The sequence below is a fragment of the Arvicanthis niloticus genome, chromosome 6, assembly GCF_011762505.2.
Source record: "Arvicanthis niloticus isolate mArvNil1 chromosome 6, mArvNil1.pat.X, whole genome shotgun sequence".
In the NCBI taxonomy this organism is placed as follows: Eukaryota; Metazoa; Chordata; class Mammalia; order Rodentia; family Muridae; genus Arvicanthis; species Arvicanthis niloticus.
Genome location: NC_047663.1, coordinates 49,354,917 through 49,378,736, shown reverse-complemented (window position 1 = coordinate 49,378,736; position 23,820 = coordinate 49,354,917). Strand labels below are relative to the sequence as shown.

Genomic DNA, 23,820 nt, shown 5'->3' with positions numbered 1-23,820 from the left:
TGGACAGAGCACTCCCCCAGGTACCCGGGGTGCCTGGGAAGGAGAAGCTGTGGGAAAGGAGGGAACTTGGACCCAAATTGGCCAGGCATGGATAACCTCTGAGCGGAGTGGGCAGAATGACTGCCTTCCTCAGAAGTCATCGGCTCCTGCCCATCTTTGTTTTCACCTTGTGATCCTGAAATCACGGTGTCAACCCTTCCACGCTCCAGATTTAATGGGTATCAGAGGGCAAAGCCTGGGCAGTTTCCACCACACCAAGAAGCTGCTGAGTCAGAGGGACAGAGGAGGCCTTTGGGGACACTTGTGTGCGGTGTGAGTAGAGGCAGTGGACTCCCCACCCTATAGACAATGCAGAAAGTCCATGGCAAGGACAGAACAACTCTACATGTAGCATGATATCCAGTCTCTGCAGCCATAGAGGAAGAAGTGAGGAGAGGGTCCCCAGGGACCTGCCTCCTTCCTACTGTCTGCCAGGAAGGAGGGTGCACCTGCTCTTCCTCTGGGATGCTGGGATGGGTGGCATCTCAGGCTTGTCCACTTTTCTGTGAGAAGCATGTGCTACCAGAGATCATTCTCTAGAAAGGACAGGGGTTTGCATGCACTCACACAATTAACATTCAAATTGCCACAGCAGAGACACACTGATGGAAGGGGACAGGACAGACAGGGGACAGGAAGCACCGGGCAGCAAGTGAGAGAGACAGGCAGGGTTAGAAGGACCAGATTTCCTACAAAGACCTCTCTGCCACTCCTAAGGACAGGAGTGGAAAACACTGGAGCCATGGAGGCCTGCATGGGAAGCCAGGGTGGGTTAGGCAAGAGAAGGCTAGTCTTCCTTTAGATGAGGGATTGGAACCAAGAGATGGAGGTGAGCTTGAGTTCTGCTGGAGGTGATTTGCTGCCCTGGGGGCCAATTTGGCATGGTGGTGGTGGTGAGATGGTAGGGGTGATGTCTAGAAGGAGCCTAGGTTTGGACTTCGGATTTGTGGAGAATGGTACTTTTCTTTCTAAAGGGAAGAGCAGAGCAGTGAGCTTTGGTCTTTCAGGGCCCAAAGGACCAGGGGAAGGCTCACTCAGGCACATGGGAAGTATCTGAAAATGTCCCTGTTGTCACCAGGCACTGAAAGGCAGAAACACAAAGAGATATGAACAAAGGAAACCAGGGAACAAAGAGGCGGCAGCAGAAACACCCAGAATAACAGACCCACAGGGACTCCATGTGCCAACAGAAGAAAGGGCTGGGCCCCAGTCCTGGTCATTATTGCAAGGCAAGCTGGAAGAAATGGCCTATGCCACCTGCTCCCCGGTCCATGTCCCCACCCTGTCCTCACACCTGAGCATTCCCCAGTTTCTTCCCACCTGGTTCTAAACAGCACAAGTGGTCTTGGGCTTCCAGGCACACACATGCAGAGCGGTGTGGAAGACACCAAGGATCAGGGAGTCCTGAGCACATAAATCCCAGAGCTGCTAGACATAAGACTGGGTAACCTCCTGCCCATTAGTTAGCGTTTTATCGTTGTGACCAAATGTCAAAGAAAAACAATGTAAAGGTGTAAGGGTGTATTGGGGGTCAGGTATGTCTGTGATGTGGTAGAAGATGGCGGAAAAACATGAAGTCACAAAGTTTGCCTCAAGGTGGCCAGGAAGTAGAGGCAGAACAAGGAGCTAGAGATAAGATATAACCCCTGAGAAAATGACTCCGGTAATTGCTGCCACCTCCCAGTGACAACATCAAATTATGAATCTATCACTTCTCAGTGGTTTGACCCTTCAAGCCTTCTTCTTGTGATCCCATGGCCAGGGAGTGGGGCTAGGGCAGGGAGTACCTCATATCTCAACCATAACAGGGGGGAAACACTGTTTCCATGATGGTGAACCAGGCAGCCATAGGATAAGCAGAAAATCAATGCAACTGAGCTCCACAAGATGCACCCTCATATCTGGCCCAGAGGTTCCAGGCTTATACAAATTCAAGGTATAACTGAGAACTGTAAGACCTTTGTGTATCGGTTATACAGCCTCTGATACCCTCAGCCGACCTAGAAAGCAGAGAGTTCGGCCATCTTTCCAAATGTAACACATTCTCCCTTTAAAGCCCAGACATCACTGTGCCACTCCCTGGTGGCAAGGATCTGATTCCTCACCCAGACTAATATCTTATTTTCAGAGTTTTAAAATACCCACTGGAAAAACACATTCTAAACATAAGCCGTGGGTATCGCCTTTTTAAATTCAGGTCATTAATGTTTATTTTGCCCATTTAGGATTTAAAAATAAACAAACACATTACCACCAATTACTACCACCACTTCATAAAAGAAAAATGATTTTAATGTCTGAAATTGTAGGCAGGACATAATTATAGAGCTATGTGAAAAGCATTACTCTCAGCTTAAAGACTTTTGCCGTCATAGAAAACGAGGTTACAGTGTAAGTTTTCCTCCCTGCCAAACATACTGGGTTTCAACTTGGGTAGCATCAGCACAGGCAACCTCCAAGACACAGATTTTACGGCTCTAAGATTCTTCTTAACATCAACTGATATTTTTTTCCTTCATAAAAAATATCCTCAAGGAGCAGGCTACAGTAACCACTTTCAGCAATATAATTCTGACCAAAATCTATAACCACGAAATAAAAAAAGACTTTGCTGCTATTGAAATGCAATTTTTTTCCCAGGGAGGCTCGGGAGACACTAAGCATTCTGTCAATTCAATTGTGTATGTGAGAGCTGTGGGGAAAGGAGCTGTGACCTGCCTCTGGGTGACAAAGGCTGTTGCAGGTGGCTAGCTTTCATCTCCTCGCTATTGCTAAAGGCCTCGCAGCAGCAAGTCATAATGGTGCATGCTTGTGCTCCTGGCACTTAGGAAGCTGAGACAGAAGGGTTGTCAAAAGTTTGAGGCCAGCTCAGGCTACACAGTGAGACTCTGTCTCTAAAATAAATTTTACAAAAAAAAAAAAAAAAAAAAAAAGAAATCCCAGCACAGCTAATCCAGGCTCTTCCTACCCTCTGTGTTTTGGGTTTTTTTTTTTTGGGGGGGGGGTTTGCCACCCTCCATGTTTGTTGTTTGGTTTGGGTTGGGTTTTTTGTTTGTTTGTTTGTTTGTTTGTCTTTTTAACTTCTTAGCAGTTCAGTATATTGGAGACTTCCTGGTCAGTGAGAAGCTGGCAGACATACATGGGCTAATTCAAACAGAGACCAAACTTGCCCATGAATATGCCTTTCAAAACCAGCCAGCCACAGCCCAATCCACACCCAGATACCTACTGTAGCTAACACTCACCCACCAAGCCTGTCTTCCTCTACCCTGAGGGAACCAGGCCAAGTGCCAGGTAACTAGGGACCAACAGAGTGAAAACCCTGCCATTATTCAAACCACTTGTCCCAAGCTGTTCCCCTGCCCTCCTTTGCCAAAGACCTTCCACCCAAAACACACGCACAGCTGCTGCCAGGGTCAGAGCCCCTCTCTCTTCCTGCTTCCAAGTGTAATGGCCCAGCTTTTGCAAATTCTGTAAGCAATTCTTTTCATGAATGGCCTGAGTCTCTGTGTCACCACTTTGTCACCTCTAAAAATTAAGAACCTGCAGGTACAAATTTGTCTGCCCCTCTTTCCGGGCACCCTGTCCTTTCTCTTTGTCAGTACCCAGGAGGTTGATCGTGACAGAGGAACTCATGATCACCAGCCCTTCTGAGCAGTAATGCCTTTGTCTGTGCGTTGTGACATTGAGCACCAGGGAAGCTGTGCTGAAGGCCTAGACCACAGAGTTGTTGTGGATGCTGGTGTTTGTACATCCTCCACAGAAGCTCAACAGAGAAGGGAAGTGCTTGAAAGAAGGCTTCAAGTTGGGGCCTGGGGAGCTAGGAAGCAAAATGGGTTGAGCCTCCCCAAAGCTATAGCCACAAGCAGAACAGCAGGCAGGAAATGAGGGGAGTTCTGAACCCTTGCCCCAAACCTAGCCTCATATGGAAGTCAACATTGCCCATAGTAAAGATAAGACTTGGCACAGGTGCTGCCTACCAAGTCCACCTGGTATGTTCACAGGACATGTGGCCAGCATGCTGGTATGACCTTAGTAGATCCAATCATACCCATCTTTCTAAGAAAACTGGCAGAAGTCAAGAGAGGCTGATGTGACACAGGAAACCCCAAAGTCAATCCCAGGAGCCTGAATGCAGAGCCAGTCATTCTGGGAGGGGACTATGAGGACCAGCATGTGCAGGGCTGGTGAGATGACTCAGTGGTAGAGGCACTTGCCATGCAAGCCTGAACCCAGAACCCATGATGGAAGGTGAGAACCAACTCCCAAAGGATGTTCTCTGACCTCACAATTGTCCACACTCTCACATACAATGACAATATCTGGAAAGTAAAACATATATTTACAAGGAACCATGTTCTGGAACACTTCCTTGAATGACCTCATTTGCTTTGATCTTGGGCAGCACAGGGCCAGCCATGACTGCTGGAAGTTGGCATACAAATGTCAATGCCCAGAAAGGCTCAAGAAGGCTGCCTTCCCAGTACCCCCCCCATCCCTGTGAAGAGGACAGTCACCAAACTTTTAGTGGTCCTGCCTGCTCTGCCCCATCCCCTAGCAGGGCCATCAGCCTCATGCCCTAGCTCTAGCTGCGACATCAGAATGTCCCAGCAAAGATGGCCTAAAAACCTGGGGTCTCAGGAGAGCTGCTGAACCCATGCTGAGTGGACCCAGGCTTTCTGTTTCCACCCAGGAATAAGATGGGATAGCCCCTTCCACCCTTGGAGCTCTAAGCCTCAGAGGGGACTAGGCCCAGGGCCACCATTCATCCAATGGGAGGAAAGGCAAGGCCTCTGTATGACCGGGTATAACTCACGCTGCTTCTCCTGTAAGATGCTGGATGTGCACGCCGTGGCCCCTTCTCCTGTGGAAACAAAAAGGACATAAGCAGCTGGGTCACTGCTCTGCTGCACCTACCCTGCACTCCCCTGAGGAGCTGCTGGCAGTTGCCACTACCCCTCCTGAGCTGAGGGTGGCAGACACACCACCCAAGTTTCCCACCCTGCCCTACCCACCTCAGAGTTAGTGTTTAACCCTTGTGTGTGACCCAGCCCTGTACCCCCACAGGATGCCATTGCTGAGTGCTGGCTAGCTCCTTGGTTATGCCCTTGACCTTAGCTTTTCCAAGGTTATCTTTGCTGGCTCCTCTCCTCTCCTAGCTTATAAAGCAGCTGCTAGATGCTGCCCCCCTTTCCCATCACACTGTCTTATCAGAGTCTGAGCTGGGCACTGTGTTTAGGCAACAGTAGTTAAACCTCTCTCCAACCAGACTTCTCTGTGACCTGTGCACCCTGCTGCCTATAGCTTCTGTGGAAACTTCCCAGACACTTCACATTCTCCATGACTAGGAATTCCCAAGTAATTCTGAGTTGCTCCCTACCCTCCAAAAATGCATCTGAAGCAACGTTGGTTCTCTAAGCAAGTGCCCAAGCACTGTGGGACACCCCCTCCAGGGCACTGCTGTCCAGGAAATGCCTCTGTCTTCATAGCCAGTCCTCTAGGGCCTGCTGTGACTCCTTTTCCAAATGTGTCTGACTCTACATTTGTGATCCAAGACACCATTCTCAGAGCCCCTGTTTCCACAGCCCTCTGCCTGTCATACCCTCCTCTATGTTTCATGTCACCTGGATCCAAGTCTCTGCTTCCCTCCTCCTCAGAAGGGTCTATAACCTCCTTAATGGGGTCTATGAATGGAAAGAGCATCCAGCTGGGGTCTGAGGCTAGGACTTGGTTCACACCAACCCACTGTGTGACCCAATGTACCTCCCTTTTCCTTTCTGGGCTTCTTTCCTATAAAATACTATGGACTCAATGCTCTCTTGAGACCCTTTGGATACTGAAAGCTGGATGGATAGACACCTACTGTCTTTCACTTGCTGTGTCCATGGGAGCCAATTACACAGCCTCTATGTCACAGACTTCTAGAATTGAGGGCTGCCCCAGTACCTTGCTCAGAGGGTCCTTTTTGCAATGAGTACTTGGTGTTTTTAGAGCACAAGCAGGCAGCTAACCCACACTCGATTCATGAGGGTCACCCTTCTTGTTGTTGTTGCTGTTGTTGTTGTTTATATTTGACACAGGGTCTCACTGTGTAGCCCTGTCTAGCCTGGAACTCTATGCAGATCAGGCTGGGCTTGGACTCAGAAATCTGCCTGCCCTTAGCCTCCCTCAAGCTGAGATCAAAGGTGTGTGTCGCCGTGTCCAGTTTACCCTTAGTGTTTTATTTACTGATTTGCTTGTGACAACTAGCTCGTGATCGTGTCTCTTGTCCTCATCATGACACAGGTGGAGCCAGATGGACAGAGCCAATGGCTAATGTTGGGGGTGGTGGTGGCTCACAGTACTCCCTAGAGCCAATGCTACAATACTTATTGGACACAGGACAGAGTTTGTGTCCTATAAGAGTCCAGTTGAAGAAGAAAGGTCTGGGCTTTCATGGAGTGGCCGTCACCCAGCATGATGAGATGGCCACAAACTGTGTCAGAGGAATGAGAGTAACCGTAACCCATATTCAAACAGAAACCAAGGAAGACCTAGCATCAGACACTAATGTCAGGCACCACTCATATATCACCTAAGGCCAAGGAGTGTAGGTGCATCTGGGTGAAGTCACTTTCCCTAACACAGAAATGAGGTCACACATTCCAAGCACACATTCTGTTCTCCACTCATGGTGCCAAGGGCTGTGGGTGACACAGAGAGGAAAAGCAAAGTGTGTACAAGGGCAAGAAAAACCTTTGCATGGAGCACGGTGCTGAATGCAGTCAGCCATGATGGATGGGGAACAGGAGACCATTTTCAGCTGAAGCCCCTGGAAGCCTTCAGCAGAACCATGATTGATTCTTCCAAAGGAAGAGAAAAAGACTGGGTGTTTCAAGTGGTCAGGAAGCATCATGCTCAAGGCATGCCAAGTCCAGGGGAGACAGGATGTGGGGGCGGTGACCCTGGGCAGGAAGCCCATTTGTATGAATATAATAAGTAAGAAAGCCAAGCTTCGGTGCAAAAGCGACTCTCAATATCTCCACATCCAAAGCTCCTGCCGCTTGCTTCTATTGCACTCAGGAACCAGTGACATAGTTAGCTGGGTTCTAGGCAAAAGGAACAGCAATGGCTGTGCCAGAAAGCAAGAGCACCAAAGGTGCCAACTTCACTCTGGAGACTCTCAACCTTCACCCCCTGGCTCAGAACACACATCCTGGGAGCCTACCATCCCCCAAATCCGCCACTGCTAGCCTCTGCTACCCACTTTGCATAGTGGGCTGGGGAGTGGAGTGATACACCCGCCCGCCCTCCCTCCCGTGTGCCTGCTGCTCCCATTCAGGACTGACAAGAGTCCTCACCCTCTAGGAAGGGAGCACTTACTTCTTTGGATAGGATGGGTAATAGCTTGCTCCCTCTGAGTTACACTCCGAATACACTGTGACACTGCCAGCCTAGAGAAACACAGCAGATGGAAGCATGGTTCCCCTTCCCTGCCTGTGCCCAGGCTCCTGTTGGAGGGAGGAAATATGTGGGACAGGATAGCCAGATGGGGTGAAGGAAAGCCAAGCACCCATCTTGGGAGCCCTTTGAGGTGTTTCAGTGCAGGACCATATGCAGCAAAGCCTCAGCCGGGGGCATGTGACCCATCAGACTTCACTCACAAGACACAAAATAGGAAATGAAATAATTCAGAACTGGGAACAGTAAAACCCAACCCAAGAACTCTTTGGAGCACTGACCACAGCTCAGCCCATAATAAAAATGCTCTGGCATTTCTTATACACCTACCAGATAAGGGAGGCCATTTTGGTTTACACCAGTTCACAGAAGTTTCACACCTTTATGAACTTCTGGTCCCGGTGCTTGTTTCCTGACCATAAAGCAAGTAAAGCTTTGAGCTGGGGCAGAATTTTCACCAGCAGGGTTATCTAATGAAGAAGTGGCCCAGGGATCTGAGACTCTCGATGCTGAGGAAGCTGGGATATAGAGTTAGGGAAGCCAGGAGGCCCATGACCTTGAGATGCTGGTGCACAGGATGTGCCTGGATTTGGAGAAGGAAATGTTAAGGAAGGAAATCAAAGCCAAGCTAGGAGATCTCACAGCCAGTCAAGGCTACTCCTATGTAAACTCAGTAGGCTAGATATCTAGGAGTGCAGGTACTTCATGTCTTGCCCTGTGCTCTCCACACCTGAAATGACTGTGGCTTCCACCTCTGCAAAACAGATCGTTCATAGATAAGGAGATGGGGACTCAGTGGGGCCCCATCACTTGGCCATGAGCACCCTGGTTCTGATGAGGACTTCTTGCTCCCGTTACCCTGTCTCTCCCTCTTGGGATCTCTAGGTCATGGCTTCTCTGGAGGGCTCAGATGGTGAGGGGAGAGTCTTCAGGGAGAGGCTAAGGGTGGGAGGGAGAGAGCAGAGAAGGGATTGTTAGCAGAGGGTGTTGAGCCTGGCCAGTGTTTCCTGCAGACTCAGCTTCCCCTACGGTGATGATTGAGCCAGGGACCAGGTGAGACTGATGAGGATGCTGAGGGAGGCCAGAACAAGTCTTTCTGTAGTTGTCATTTTGTTTTTTCTTTATTCTTTGCTATTTTATAGATCTAAATAATGCATTCTGGTTATTCCTGCCACCTCCCCTACCTTGTGTCCCTCCAACCTGATCAATCCCTTGATTTTTGAAAAGGTGGTCTCACCGTGTAGCCCAGGCTTGCCTGGAATTCAAATCCTCCTGCTCAGCCACCCCACTATCCAGTGCCCTAGAATTACAGAACTGTCACCATGTTGGTGGGCTTGCTATCTACAATATAAATGATTCATACAGAGGAGGCAGCAACAGCAGCAGACCAGCCTTGCTCTCAGTTCAGACCAGCTTTATCCCCCCTCAGAGCTACCACTAGTGACAGAGGAATCATCTTAGCTTCAAAATCCAGTTTCCTAATTAGTAGGCTCCCAGGACATAAGCCATTAACCAAATGGGCAGCTGGCTCAGCGTTGCCTAAATGAGACCCCACTTGGCCTGGAACTTTCCAGGGCCCCTGGGCCCAACCAGTTTGCCTCAGCTTAAGCTTTCTTCTATCACAGGAGCTGCCAGAAGCTCTAATAAGCAAGATAGTTATGCAAAGTTGGCTGCAGGCTGCAGGCTGCAGACTGGGAGCTGCAGTTAGAGGCCGTGGTAGGGCTCAGGGTTGGAGTCTGGGGGCTGGGAGTTAGGAGCTGGGGGCACTGATGCTCCAGGCTGTAGTCCCATGAATCTTGCCTTTCTCAAGTTTATATGTTCTGGGGAGTTTGGCTACAGCATCTCCCCGAAAGAAGACACTTCCAACCCTTGCTAATGACTTCCCAAGTAATCGTTTTCCTCTTTCCATCCATCTTCCAGAAAACCGCAAGCTCCCTCCAGCAAGAGAAGCAAAGTGTGCAGCTATGAACTAATCTCTTTCAGCAAACACACTGAACAGGAGAAGCTGCTCCTAGCATTCAAGTGGAGACTGGGTGGCTGCTGGGGAGGGTTTCAGACCCGGAGAAGATTCTAGGAATTCTCTGTCTGTTATCCCAGGGCATGGGAATTCTGAAGCCCCTATGTGTCCCATACTCTCCTGTTTCTGGGCGTTGGGAATAGGCTCAGGACAACTCAGTTCAGTTCATAAAGAGGCTGGCGTGGAAAGCCTGTCTGTGCCTCCTAAGCAGGCTTTTCTCCAAATGCTGAGCACTGCTGAGCTGCAGGTTAGTGAAGTCCACTACCTACAATCCCTGGCCCGCAGTGACTGGGTCCTAGGGTGCTCCTTTGGTCCCCCAGGTTGCTTTTTCATAATGAGCTCTGCCAAAACTAGCTCAGCACAACCCCACTTAGATCATTTCAAAGACTAAGAGTCATTTCTGAGAAAGCCCCTAATTCCTCAGCCTACATACAGGACCTCCAGCTTCTGCCTTCTTTCCCTGCCTCCTCCCCAAGACGACCTCCCCTCCATCCCTTTTTATTCCTTATCTTCATTCCTCAAACCCAAACTTCAGTGAGAATGAACTCCAGGAATGGTGGACATGCCTGTAATCTAAGCACTCAAGAAACCCAGGCAGGAGGGTCTCCAGCTCACAGCTAGGCTGAACTACCTAGTGAGACCCTATCTCAAAAACACAGGGAGGAAAATAAGATGGACTCCCTGTACTTACCAAACCTCCTGGCTTCTCATACCTTCATCCTCACCTCTACACCTGTTCCCTCCACCTGGTGTGTCCTCCTTGCTCTGTCCTGATCCCAGAAAAGCTTCCTTAGCCTCTGGAGTCTCTGCTCTGGTTCTGTGTCCTCTGAGCCCCCTCTTTACTTCGCCCCCATCTTGTTAGAACAGCTGGTTAAGTGAACTGTAACATCCCCAAGTGGGCTGGAGGATGAGCAAGCAATCAAATGTGAGACCCTTCCCAAATTATCTAGCAGACTATCTAGCACTGGGGTCTGACACAATGTATCATGTGAGTGAGTGAGGGGACGTCTGGATACCTGACTGACTGCTCTGGGGGGGTCATGATGGCCTCGTATGCCAGGTCGTGGAAGGAACGTGCAAGCCAGAAAGACACAACTGTGCTCAGATGGGTAGGTGAGGGGCAGATGAACTGTGCTGGGCAGGAGAGACAGGGGGAGGCTGGGATCTCAGGGCAGGTCCCTGGAGGAAGAGCCCAGAATAGTGAGATCTAGAGATGCTCAGGGAGGTGCTCCAAGTGGACCTAAGCATCAGCAAGCCTGCCTGTCTCCACTGAGCTAGAACCCCAGCCCTGCTGGAGGAGAAGGGGAGAAATGCCTAGAACGTCTGGTGTGATCTCAGTATCTCAGGCCTTAGCAACAGCTTGATGCTCCCTTTTTAATGCCCTTCATGGTAGCTGCCCAAGGATATTTAATCCCTGTAGTAACAGAGAACTCACTAACCCTGAGAAATGACAACCGTGGGGAGCAAGATGGTCATGCATGCCAAGGTGGGGGCGTTATGCTCCATTCTGCCGCAGCAGCACTGTGTTACTGCTCTTCTATTTTAGGAGCGTCACGATAGTGGAAAATGAAGACAGTAAATTGACTGCATGACCCAGACTTTATCCTCTGCCCCAAACCTCTACAAAGGACATAAATTACTTCCACATGAATCTCCAACAGCAATGGAAAATAAGAAGGAATGTCCTCGGAAAACCCAAACTGTATAAGTACACACACACACACACACACACACACACACACACACAGTAAAAGGCAGAGCATTCTGAAGGATGGAGCTAGGGATGGCTCCAGACAGGGCCTAGGGCAAAATAGAAGCTTACAGCCCTTTATTCAAAATCATTAAGGAATTCAAGATGGCTACAGTGGAGCATAACATGTACTGTGCCCCCTTCTCAGTATGGAGCCTCAGGTGACTACAAAGGCCAAATGCCCAGAAATCCAGTTCAGCAGAAACAGGACCGGAGCTCAGGTCTGCAGGGGAAGAACTGAGGCATGTGGAGGAAGCTTGAAGAACAGGGCAGGCTTCAAAAGAAGCACCAGAGCCAGGGAATTCTGCAAGAAGTTAGACATCCACAGTGGATGAGCCAGTGCAACAAGCCTTCCCTGACCCCGGCGTGTGCCAAGCAAAGACAACCGTCCCCATACATGAGAAAAGATGGACAGGTGAAGTACAGGACATCCTTAGAAGCTGGAAACACGCAGGCGGAATAAACAGGGAGCAGAGCTACCCTGTAGCCTTCCCTAATAATCACATGCCAGCAGGTTGTGCTAGATAGACAGATTCCATCAGTCAGAGCTCTGCTAACAGGCAGCTACAAACAGAGTGGAACACAAAGCCAAATATTGCTAAACATGAGAGGAGAGCCAAAGCTGCGCCAAGAAAGATATCAAACTCAGTGAGTGAAGCAAGGCGGGAGAGGGAAATGGTGCATCCCCCAGAACCAGCTCAGTATCATAAGCCTTAATCACTCTTAAGTTTGAACAAGCAGCAGGGTCCCTTAGAGGACTAGTTAAAACAGCTCCTAAGCTCTTCCAGAATTTGGCTGGCTCTATATGGCTCGGTGGGACTCCCTCCCTCACATTTCTGACAAGTCCCCAAGTGATGCTAATGCTATTGGCCCAGGGACAACTCTTCGGAAGCCATGTATCTAGATGCGGGGACATAAACCAGGGAGTGAACAGCTGGGGAGCAGTGCTTTTTGCAAAGCCAGAGGCAGAGAAATTGACCGAGATACCTAGGCACCAACTGCTTCCTTGCCATCCGTGATGATATGATTGTTTAGGAATGGAAAGAGCTCTGAGCATGAATAGCTCTTAGGGGATATCTCAAAGACTATCAGTATAAATGATTCTGGAAGATATGAGCCCTGAGCATAAGAAGTTAGCAATATGGCAGAAGCTGTCAAGGAACTCAAAAGATCACTCAGTGTATAAAAATCAAATACACCAAAGAGCCAGAACCAAGGGTGGGAAACCCCACCAGCATCTCAGTAGATACAAGACCCAGTGCCTACAAATAGTAATAATCTCCAACAGTCTAGGAATGTGAGGGAAGTTCATCCCAACCAGATGAAGGACACCCTCAAAAAAAACAAAACCGGGGCTAAAGAGATGGCTCGACAGTTACAAACACTTGCTGCTCTTGCATAGCACCTGAATTCAACTCCCAGCACCCACCTAGAGGCGCACAACTATTCACAACTCCAGTCCCAGTTCCCCTCATCTGACCTTTGCAAGCACCAGGTACAAATGTGGGACTAAGACATACATTCAGCAAAACACTCACTCACATAAAAATAAATAAGAGACGGGAAACATCCCCAAGTGATCAGGAATAAGGCAAGAAGACCCTGTTCTTCCCACTCCTATTCAGCATTATTCTCAAGGATCTAGTCAGGGAAACTAGGCAATGAGGAGAAATAAAATGTAAACAGACTGGAAAAATATGCAAAACCTACCTCTATTTGGAGGTGACAAGATTTTATGTACAGAAGATACTAAGGAGTACCTCTGCTCTTACTTACACACACTCTTATACACACACACACACAGAGAGAGAGAGAGAGAGAGAGAGAGAGAGAGAGAGAGAGAGAGAGAGAGAGAGAGAGAGAAACACGCACACATGCACATAGATGTAAGTCTATCAGAGTTTCAGGATATTCGATCAACATACAAGGTCGGTTCCACTGCCACATATTTGCAGTGAACAGTCTGAAAATGAAATTAAGAAACAATTCCAGTTACACTTAGAATACTGAGAAGCAGATTTAATAATATAAGTGTTTGGACTTGTTTATTAAAAACTATAAAACATTGTTGAAAGAAATTAAAGAAGAGGGAGCTGGAGCAATGGCTCAGTAGGTAAGAGCCCTTGCTGTGCAAGCAGAAGGACCAGATTCCAAATTCTGGCACCCATGTAAAAACTAGAGTGGCAGCCTGTGCTTGCACCCCAGTGCTGCAGGAGGCAGACACAGGAGGAATCCGGGCTTGCAACCAACCCAGCTCCAGATCCAGTGAGAGCCCCTTCCTCAAGGGAACAGAGAATGACAGAGCAGAACACCTGACACCCTCACTAGCCTCTATGCACATACATGGACACACACCACAATCTCACATATACATGCTTGTGCACACATGCACATACACACATTAGCTCTAAAGAAAGAAATAAAGAATTAATGGGTTAGGACTGATAATGCCATACACGTAAGACTCCAGGTTGATCTTCAGATTCAGCACAGTCCCAGCTGGCCCCTTTGCAGAAATGAGCAACCTCACCTTAAATTTCATATACAAATGCAGGCTAGGCAGAGCAATCTTGCAAAAGAAAAACAAAGTTATTGGTGTCCCACATCTGATTTCAAACTTATTATAAATGTGTAGAACTTCTTGGCACATATATATCTAAGCAGAGTAAGATGGAACATCTAGAATTAAATACATATGCCTATGACCAGCTGACTTAGACTAGGATGCCCAAGAAATTCAAGATAGAGAAAAGTCATTTCAGTACATAGTTCTGGGACAGCTGGTTACCCGTATGCAAAACAACATACCTGGAGAGACAGCTTGGTGGTTAAGAGCACTTGCTGTTCTTACAAAGGACCTGAGTTTGGGTGACAACACCTATGCCAGACAGCCCACAAGAACCTGTAATTTCACTTCCAAGGGATCTGATGTCTCTAGCCTCCTTCATACAGAGACTCATAAAACTTTAAAAATAAGTAATAGTTAAGAATAAAGTTGAATCCCTGCATCATATCATACCAAAGAATTCCGAGTACATTGATTTAAAAAAAAATAGCTAAATACGAGAGCTAAAACTATAAAATACTTAAAACATATAAACCATCATGCTCTTGGGTTAAGTAATGGTCTCTTAGATATAAGATCAAAAACATAAACAATGAAAATAAATTAGCTGGACTTCAAGAAAAATTTAAATCTTTGTTTCAAAGGACACCGTTGGAGAAAGGGAACAACAACCAGTGAGATGGGGAAATATCTGTAACTTGTGTATATGGCAAGATTCCAGTGCTGGGGGTGCATCGAGAGCTCTTACAGATCAACAGTATAAAGACAAACAGTGGGAAAAGGATTTGAATAGAAAGCTCTCCAAAAAGAAAAGCAAGTGACCAATAAACACATGAAAAGATGCTAACCTAGCTAGTCATTAGGGAAGTGACAATTCAAATACTCACTAGGAGGCTACAACCTAAAAAAGCAGAGGAGATGAGCATGGATGAGGAGCTGGAGAACAGGGGCACTTTCCTGTCACTCAGGGTAATGTGAAATGGGGGTGGGGGAGGGGTGCTTTGGAAGACTCTGACAGTTCATCAAGAGGTTAAATAAAATGTACAAAAATTCTAACTCGCGGTGGCGCATGCCTTTAATCCCAGCACTTGGGAGTCAGAGACAGGCGGATTTCTGAGTTCGAGGCCAGCCTGGTCTACAGAGTGAGTTCCAGGACAGCCAGGGCTACACAGAGAAACCCTGTCTCAAAAAAACCAAAAAAAAAAAAAAAAAATTCTAACTCTTGGAGGGGGGAATTGAGCAGAGTAAATTGAATAAGTAAAAAAATAATTAATTAAAAAAATATAAGTCTTAGGGATGTATCAAGAGAGTTGATCATGCACTTGGGGGACATGAACATACACACGCACACGCGCAAGCGCACACGCACATGCACACACACGGAAAGAGTTATTCACAATACCCAAAAAGTGGAAACCATTTTAATGCCTATTAGCTGATCAATAGATAAACAGAATATGGCGTATCTGCGCCACAGAGTAACATGCAATCATAAGTATTGATATGTGCTACTATATAGACGAGATTCATAAACATCATAACAGAAAGCAGACAGACACGAAGGACCACATCTGCTGGATTCCACTGACAAGACTCGTAGTGATTACTGATCTGAATGGCGTTTCTTTGGGGGACAATGTTCTGCAACTCGGTAATAGTGATGACTATGCACAGACATCTGAATACTACTGGGATGTACACTTTTAAAGAGTGAATTCTATGGCATATGAATTATACCTTGATTTAAAAATAGAACTTGGCAAAAACTATTTGCTTGGACAGTGTTGACAGCGGCTGCACGTTCTTAGCTAATGGAATCAGGTGGTCACCGCCCTGTGCTGTAATCTCACTTTCCATCCTTGGCTAATTAATCCTGCCTTAAGTGTGTGGTCTGTTCTCACCCAGCTCCAATCAACAGAAAACTCCGAGATGTAACAGAGCTGGCAAAAGGGAACTTCAGAAAACACAGAATGAACCTGTGCTCTCTCTGAGTCAATGCCAGGTTGTTAGGCAACAAAACAGATGAGAACAGAAGAAAGTGGAAAGATGATTGCTGAAAGAAAAACCAGCTCCATAGATGTCGACCAGCAAAACAAAAGCGCCCATGAGAAGAAAACAGACAAGCTGTTGTTTAGAGCTGAGGAAAAATGCCCAGAAACCAAACAGAACCAAGAAATAAGAATACAGACAAGTTAGCTGGGTATGGTGGTGCACTGGGGAAGCAGAGGCAGGCAGATCTGTGAGTTCAAGGCCAGCCTGGTTTACATAATGAGTTTCAGGAAAGCCAGAGCTACATAGTGAGACCCTGTCTCTGAAAAACGAGGGAAGGGTGGGTAGTGGATATAAGGACAGGTTGAAATGCTGCTACAAAAATTCCTGCATCTGTCTAGTATAAGCTCTGGAAGGACAAACAGGGAAAATGTGCTTGAATTGAAGGAGCAATGATAAGGAAAGTTCCCAGCAAGGATGAGTGCATCCAGGTGCCAAGAAATCTCACTCAGGATCAGTGTGAACCCAACATAAGAGGAGACATGGGAGCATTTACCACTTTGGGACAGAACTCCAGGCTATCCACACAGCAATAAGGATTACGCTGACCTCCAACTGCTTACCAGAGATACTGCACACCAAGAAAGCCACTGACAAGGATCTTGTGGATGTAAGAGATGTTGCATTCAAAGGCTAAACAAAGGTATTTAGAAGCACAAGGACTTATGGAACAGGCCAGATGTCTTGGGGCCAAACTGCTTGCTACCAAGCCTGACTTGTGTTCAGTCCCCAGAAGCCACATAGTGGAAGGAAAAACCAGACTCAAAGAAATTGTATCCTGGTCTACACATACATACACATACACACAAATAACTGTTTAAGTGTAGAATTTTAGACATACAGAAAAAATGGCATGTAAGAAATTTAATTATGTCAAACAAAGGCATTTAAAAATTGAAAGGAGAAAACTGTACTGATTGATACGTTTGACCTAATAGATGGAAAAATTACAACCTACAAACAGAGGAAATTTATTTTTAAAAACATGTATGGAAGCCCAGCACTGGGAATGCAGAGGAAGATGGGTCTTTGTGAGTTTAAGGCCAGTCTGCTCTACATAGCAAGATTCAGGACAGCCAGAGCTACACAGAGAGACCCTGTCTCGAAAAACAAGACTTACATGTAATATTCAGAGAGGGGAACTACATGAAAAACTTCAAAGGAATAATACTTAAAATTCAAACATTTTAATCACAAGATACTAAAATTCACAAACAGTAAAAATAATCTATTCACCAAAAATTTTATAAATGGTGCTGAATACTCATAGATCAAGAAGAAGGAGGAGGCTTTGAAGTCCCTGGGCATAACTGAGTGAAGAGACTCCTTATTCAGGCTGGTGAGATGGACTAGTGGGTAAGACACATATTTTGTGGTGATTAAAACTTGTACAATTTGGGGGTTCCCTTAAACAAAAAAAAAATTATCCAAAGTTTGATATTGGCAAAATCAATCTCCCACTGAAAAATAATCCTACCAAAGTCGGGAAGGACCAGTGAGTGTCCTCTAGTCTCTCTCTAGATTGCATCACATGGAGAATAAGTAAGAGGGGAGATGTCCTGAAATAAAAGCAACATTGATTTATGTAAATTAAAGAGGAAAAGGAGACTGTGGAGCTGATTAAAAATAAAACTAAGAACTTTTTTTTAAAATCAAAATTGCTAAGTCTTTGGTGAAAAGGATTAAGAATGACAAGGAGGAATGGGTACAGAACAAAGGAAACGGAAAGACATGATTTTTTAGAAAGTTTTTTTTTTCAACCCAATAGACATTTCTGAAACCATAAATCAAGGGCTGTACTTACTGGTAAAGTGGGTGACATTATCATACCTCATTGCAGTCAGAATCAAACAAAAGCCTGCCAACATTTCTGCTGCTCGGTCCTGACTTAGGGATGCCCAACAACTCAGCTGCGTATTATACATATATGCAATATTCTAAAATTATTTTTAAAACATTTATTTATTTCATGTAAGTGAGTATGCTGGCACTGTCTTCAGACATCAGAAGAGGGTATTGGATCCCATTGCAGATGGTTGTGAGCCACCATGTGGTTGCTGGGAACTGAACTCAGAACCTCTGGAAGAGCAGTCAGTGCTCTTAACTGCTGAGCCATCTCTCCAGCCTCATAATGCAATGTTTTTATTGTGAATTGTGATTTGGGCATTAAACATGGATCGCTGTGACTGGAAAGATGGCTTAGTGATTAAGAGCATGTGTTGCTCTTCCAGAGGACCTGGATTCAGTTTCCAGCACCCACATGGCAGCTTCCAGCCACCTGTAACTCCAGTTCCAGATTATCTGATGCCCTCTTCTGACCTCTGTGGGCACCCACATGCTTATGTTGCACATACATTCACATAAGCACATATATACATAAATAAAGATAAATAAATAAACCTTTTTAAAAGTGGGTTACCCTGTCATGGAGATGGGAGTAAATACGGAGGCAAACGTCTAAGAGAGCCATGCAACGCAATTTAAAATGAAAAATAAGTAGTATAAATATTGGCAAGAATATAACTGCTAAGATTTTTAAATGATATGGCATATTGAAAAACCCAAAAGAATCAGCTGACAAACTGTTAGTGCGGTGCAAGCTTTCAAAGAAGTAAAATTTCAAATACACAGCTGCAATGGTTGACTTTGATTGTCAATTCTAGTGCACTACAAAGTCTAGGCCATTCGTGAGGCAGTTTTGGATCCGTTAAGGGTCCTTGTGAAGGGTTTCTAAAAAGGATTAACTGAGGAGGAAGACACACCCCAACTGTGGCCAACACTATCCCATGGGCTGGGGTCCAGACAAAATGAACAGGACACAAGGAGAGGCTGAGGTGACAGCTCAGGCAAAGCACTTACTTGTTATGCAAGGGTGGGACCTGAGTTCGGGTCCTCAACACTCACACAGATGGAGCTGGGCATGACAACCTGTACTATCAGCCTCCGGCAAGCTAGCTGACCAGACTAAACAAATGAGTTTAAACTTCAGAAATCCCTGCCTCAATATATATAAAGCAGAAGATGACTGGGGAAGACACCAAATGTCAAACTCTGGCCTCTTACACACATATGTGCATGTAAACATGTAAACATGCAGACACACACATGCACCTACCACACACACCTGTTTTATTTTGTTTTGTTTTTTAAAACAGGAAAGGAAAGGAAAAAGCCAGCTGAATCCAGGCATGTTCCTTTCTCTGCCTCTTGGGAGATGTGGTCCCTTCTCAGACATGATAGATTGTATCACCTGACACAAAATCAATCTTTCCTCATTCAGGTTGCCTCCTGTAGGATAATGGGTCACAATCACGAGAAAAGTAACTACTCAATAACTGAAAATGAGCTACATCTAGAATATATAAAGGCTCCCTTATAAGTAGAAGCAAAGGGCAAATATCACAATAAAATATGAACAAAAAAATATGTTTAAGAAAATCAGGCACTCTGGAGGCAGAGACAGGCAGATCTCTGTAAGTTCAAGTACAACTTGTTCTATATAGTAAGTTCTAAGACATCCAGGGTCACATAAAGAGACCCTGTTTAAACACACACACACACACACACACACACACACACACTAATAATAATAATAATAACAACAACAATTCAGAAGAGGGGCTAGAGAGTGGGCTCAGCAGCCCAGAGTGCACACTGATCTTGCAGAGGACCTGAGTCTGGTTCCCAGCACCCATGTCAGGAAGCTCACAACCACCTGTATCTCCAGCTCCAGGGGATCTGATGTCCTCTTCTGGCCTCTATGGGCACCTGCACTCATGTGCATGTACTCACACAGAGACATATACAGGTCTACATCATCTTAAATAAAGTTTAAGCATTCCTTTAATGAAATATGTCAACATCTATTGCAACAGCGCGTCTGTCATGCAACCGTGCGAGTCAGAATAGGATGAATAAAAAATGAAAGAATGACTTGCGACACTAATGTCTAATCCGAGCTATTGAACTATACACATTGCAAAGCTGTTCAATGAGGTCTGCCACGGAAGGGACTGGGAAGGAAGACGTGGCTCTGTTTTCATTGTTTGATTTTTTTCTCCCAACAAGAATGCATTCAAGAAAGAAGGTGGATATTTGTACTCCAGTGTTCACAGCCACATTAGTCACAATAGGGGAAAAACAGAAACAACCTGGATGTCCATCAACAGGTGAGTGGATAAGCATAATGGCGTATACAATGGAAAGTTATTCAGCCACAAATAGAATAAAGTCCTGATTCGTGCTAAACATGGATGAATCTCAAAAACATTATGCTATTGAAAATATCCAGACACAAAGGGACAAACGCTGCATGAGCCTACTTCTCAGCAACCTGGAGAAGAAAGCAGCCTACTACTTGTCAGGGGCTGGGGGGTAGGGATTGGTGCTCAGTGCAGTGTCAGTTTGGAATGGTAACCAAGTTCCTAAGATGCATGGTGACAGCCAGAGAGCAGTGTGACCTAGCGCTGCTGAACCAGACACTTAATGTATTTTAAAAAGTATATTTTAAGTTATGTGGCTTTTCTTACAGTAAAAATTACTAAGTAAAAACAGGACAAGTAATAGTCAAATAATAACTAGTGTGCACAAGGCTAATGCTGAAGGGTGTCTTTCTAGTAGAATACATATCACCCAGTAGGTGACTATATAGCCAGGACTACAATAAAGGTTGGCAACTGACAAAGGACAGAAGCAAACCCAGGGTGCACTGGAAAGGAAGTCAACAGCTGCACAGAGCAGACCTGGGATCCCATGGCTGGAGGGTCCAGGCTAGGGGCTGAGGATAAATTGCCAACTCCAGACTTGACCCCAGTCTGTGGATAGTGAGGAGCTAAAGTATGTCCTTGAAGGGATGTGACAGCCATAAAGGAACACTCATAGATATGCATACATACCCAAATACAGACATGTGCAAACACTTAAACACACATACATACAAATAGGCAATACTTAAATACAAACACTTAAATACACACATACACAAGTGTACATAGCATAAACATATACACAAACATACACGTGCACACATAAGCACATATACAAACATATACAAACATATATACACACACAAACTCATATATACATAGATGCACATTCAGACACCATTCCTTTGGGGCAGCAGCAAAAAAACCATTCAGAGACAGTGAGAAAGAAAAAGCCACACATGAGTAATTAACACTCTAAGCCTGTGCCACATATGGGTGTGGGGTCTAAAATTGCATCGCCCATGGGGAGAAGAAACTGTGAACTGTAAACTTAGCAAAAGAATATTTTAGGTGAGTGAAAGTCTCCAGTTCAGAAAAAGAGAAACAAGACCAGCCAGATACAGTGGCACACACCTTTAATTCCAGCACTTGGGAGGCAGAGGCAGGAGGCTCTCTGTGAGTTCAAGCCAGCCTGTTCTATTTAGTGAGTTCCAGGACAGCCAGAGCTACATAGAGAGTTCCTGTCTCAAAAACAAACAAACAAAAACAAAGAAAGAAAGGAAGGGAGGGAAGGAGGGAGGGAGGACAAAGCAGTCTCTCTGGGACATGTGCATGATCTAGGTCATAAAGAAACCCACAGAACAAACAATAAAGTGACCAAGATGTTTTCACAATAAAAGAACAGAATGAAAGGAAGGAATAAAGAAGGGAGGGAAGGAAGAAGGAAGGAAGGAAAAAGAAAGAAAGGAAAGAACTAAGAAAGGAAGGGAGGGAGGGAGGGAGGGAGGGAGGGAGGGAGGGAGGGAGGGAGGGAGGGAGGGAGGAACGAACAAGGGAAGGATGGATGCCCAGGAGCATGTGCATGCCAGTGCACTCTCCTCAGAGTCAGTGCCCTCAAGGACTGGATGTTCTGATGACTGAGGAGAGCCTCTGTAACATGATAGAAATGGTGATGGATAGAAAAGATGAAATGCAAAAGATAATTCAAGGGGCAGAAGAAAGTAAACTGTGTTTTGAAGCTGAAGAGCATGAGGGGTCTTTGAGTCATCCAGACAGAGTGTTACCATCAATCAGAAGTCTGGAGCTCCTGAGAGGTCTTAGCTGGAGGTAAGGAGGACCAGCCAAGGCACTACCATGAAAGGAGTTCCTGGGATGAGTGAGGGGAAGGATAGGAAGCTTGAAGCAGGCAGTAGCATCAGCTTCTTTAGATCATCAGTTCTTTTCCAGCAAGCACAGTCAGAAATCCTTCTACCTGGAATAGTCCCCAGAGCCTCCCTCTTCAGCCCTTTTCTCAGCCTGACTCACTGCACGGCATCCTGCCGCTGTGGGGTAGACCCTGAGGATGAAGATGCTATCTTGCCCATCTTTGTTTCCCCTGCATCTAGCACAAGGCTAGGTTCCTGCAGAGGCCCCACAATTGATATGTGAAGTGACATTTCACATGTATGTCCCTTGTGTTACAGCAACCCACATTATTAATCCACAGGAAAGCGGGAGCCAGAAATGCAGCTGGCTTGCCTTTCTGAATATCCTCTTCCTTCTCTGCTCCCTGATCCCTGCTCCACATTCTGTACTGGGGATCAGGCAGTGGGTGCCATGGCATCAGCCCTTGCAATCAGAACACTCACCTCCCTGACTTGATCCTACACCAGCACATGGCATTTGCTATGTGACAGCTATGCTTGTGAAAGATTGTTCATTCCATCACTAAAACGACCTGTGACTGGGTGCATTTTTGCAAGTATTATCTCATAATTCTCACACCCTTAATACTCATACCCCACACTGCAGCTGAAGAAACCAAGATACAGCAGGACGGAGGCTCCTGTCCAGACCTTAGACTTGAGAGGCTCTGCTTGTCCAATAGACCTTCCTTATGTTTCCTTACACCCTTCCCCCAACCACCATACCACCCTCACACTTCACCCTGCCTCTCCCTCACCCCTGCTGAGCTCACACTGAGTCTGAGTCACACAAGCCTAAACAGACAGGTGGGGGTGGGAGTGAGGAGGGAAGGCCAACTGAGTGGTGACTACAAACCTGGTTTTGTCTTTTTTGTGGCTACCAAGCATGGTTGGGGGGGAGAATCCAGAATAGGTGACCCATTCTGGACTCCTTCTGAGCTCCTGGGGGTGTGAAGCAAAGAGCAGACTGAGGAGCCATCTGCAAATATGTGGCTGTGGCACTATCTCCCAGATCACAAGTCAAGCTAGTAGGGCCAAGCCTTTAAACATTCCCTAGACCAGTATCACATTCATGGAAGGACAGTCTGCATGTGGCCACTAAGGCCTATTTAGAGATGGTGTCTTAGACTAGAAGGACCTTAAATAAGACTCAGACCTAGCTTCTCATGGCTTCTTCATTCATAGTGAATGAACAACAGCTTGAGCCTACCCATCTCTCTGCATGGGACAAGCTCTGGCCCAAAAGTGAAGGGGATGGAGGATAAGAAAAGAATTGGGTGCTTGGGCAAGGTGACCATTTTCTTGAGCTGGGTCAACACTACCTCCACTAGACAACCCCTGATAAGATGGCCATAGCCACTTAGCCACTCTGGCCCAGACTAAAACTGTCTAGTGTCAAGACCAAGAAAGGAGAGAAAAAAAAAGAAAAGAAAAGAAAATGAATGCTATGGAATAGGTGTGTCTGTTCCTAAATGTTCATATGCTGGGTGCTTAGTCCCCAGTGTAAAAGCATGGACACAGTGGAACCTCTTAAAGATGGAACCTGGTAGGAAGCACTTGGGCTATGACTGCCTTGGGAAGGGAATTGCGCAGGTTTTGTGAGCGGGTTAGTGCCTGGAAGCCTATCTTACCTAAATGATCTCAGTCCCATAGACCCGGAACATAACAGTTTGGCCTCAATTGCCCTTAATTACCAATGCTCCTGAATGCCACTTGATGAACAAAGGAAGTACTCTGTATATGTGCCATTGAGTTGTTTTGCACCCCCAACCAGGCAGCCCTATAGAGCGCTGCCTCCTCAACCTCCACCCAGACCCTCTGTCACCCAGAGAGTTCCTATAGGTCCCAGG

General features: G+C 46.2%; 1 protein-coding gene across 1 annotated transcript in view; it reads right to left on the bottom strand.

Annotated features, from left to right (window-relative positions):
- Pitpnm3 (PITPNM family member 3) overlaps positions 1 to 23,820 on the bottom strand; it is an 88,983-nt gene that overhangs the window by 40,180 nt on the left and 24,983 nt on the right. Inside the window, exon 4 of the mRNA XM_034506515.2 lies at positions 4,856 to 4,903. Coding sequence (XP_034362406.1) covers positions 4,856 to 4,903 — 48 coding nt within the window. The remainder of the gene's footprint in view (positions 1 to 4,855; positions 4,904 to 23,820) is intronic.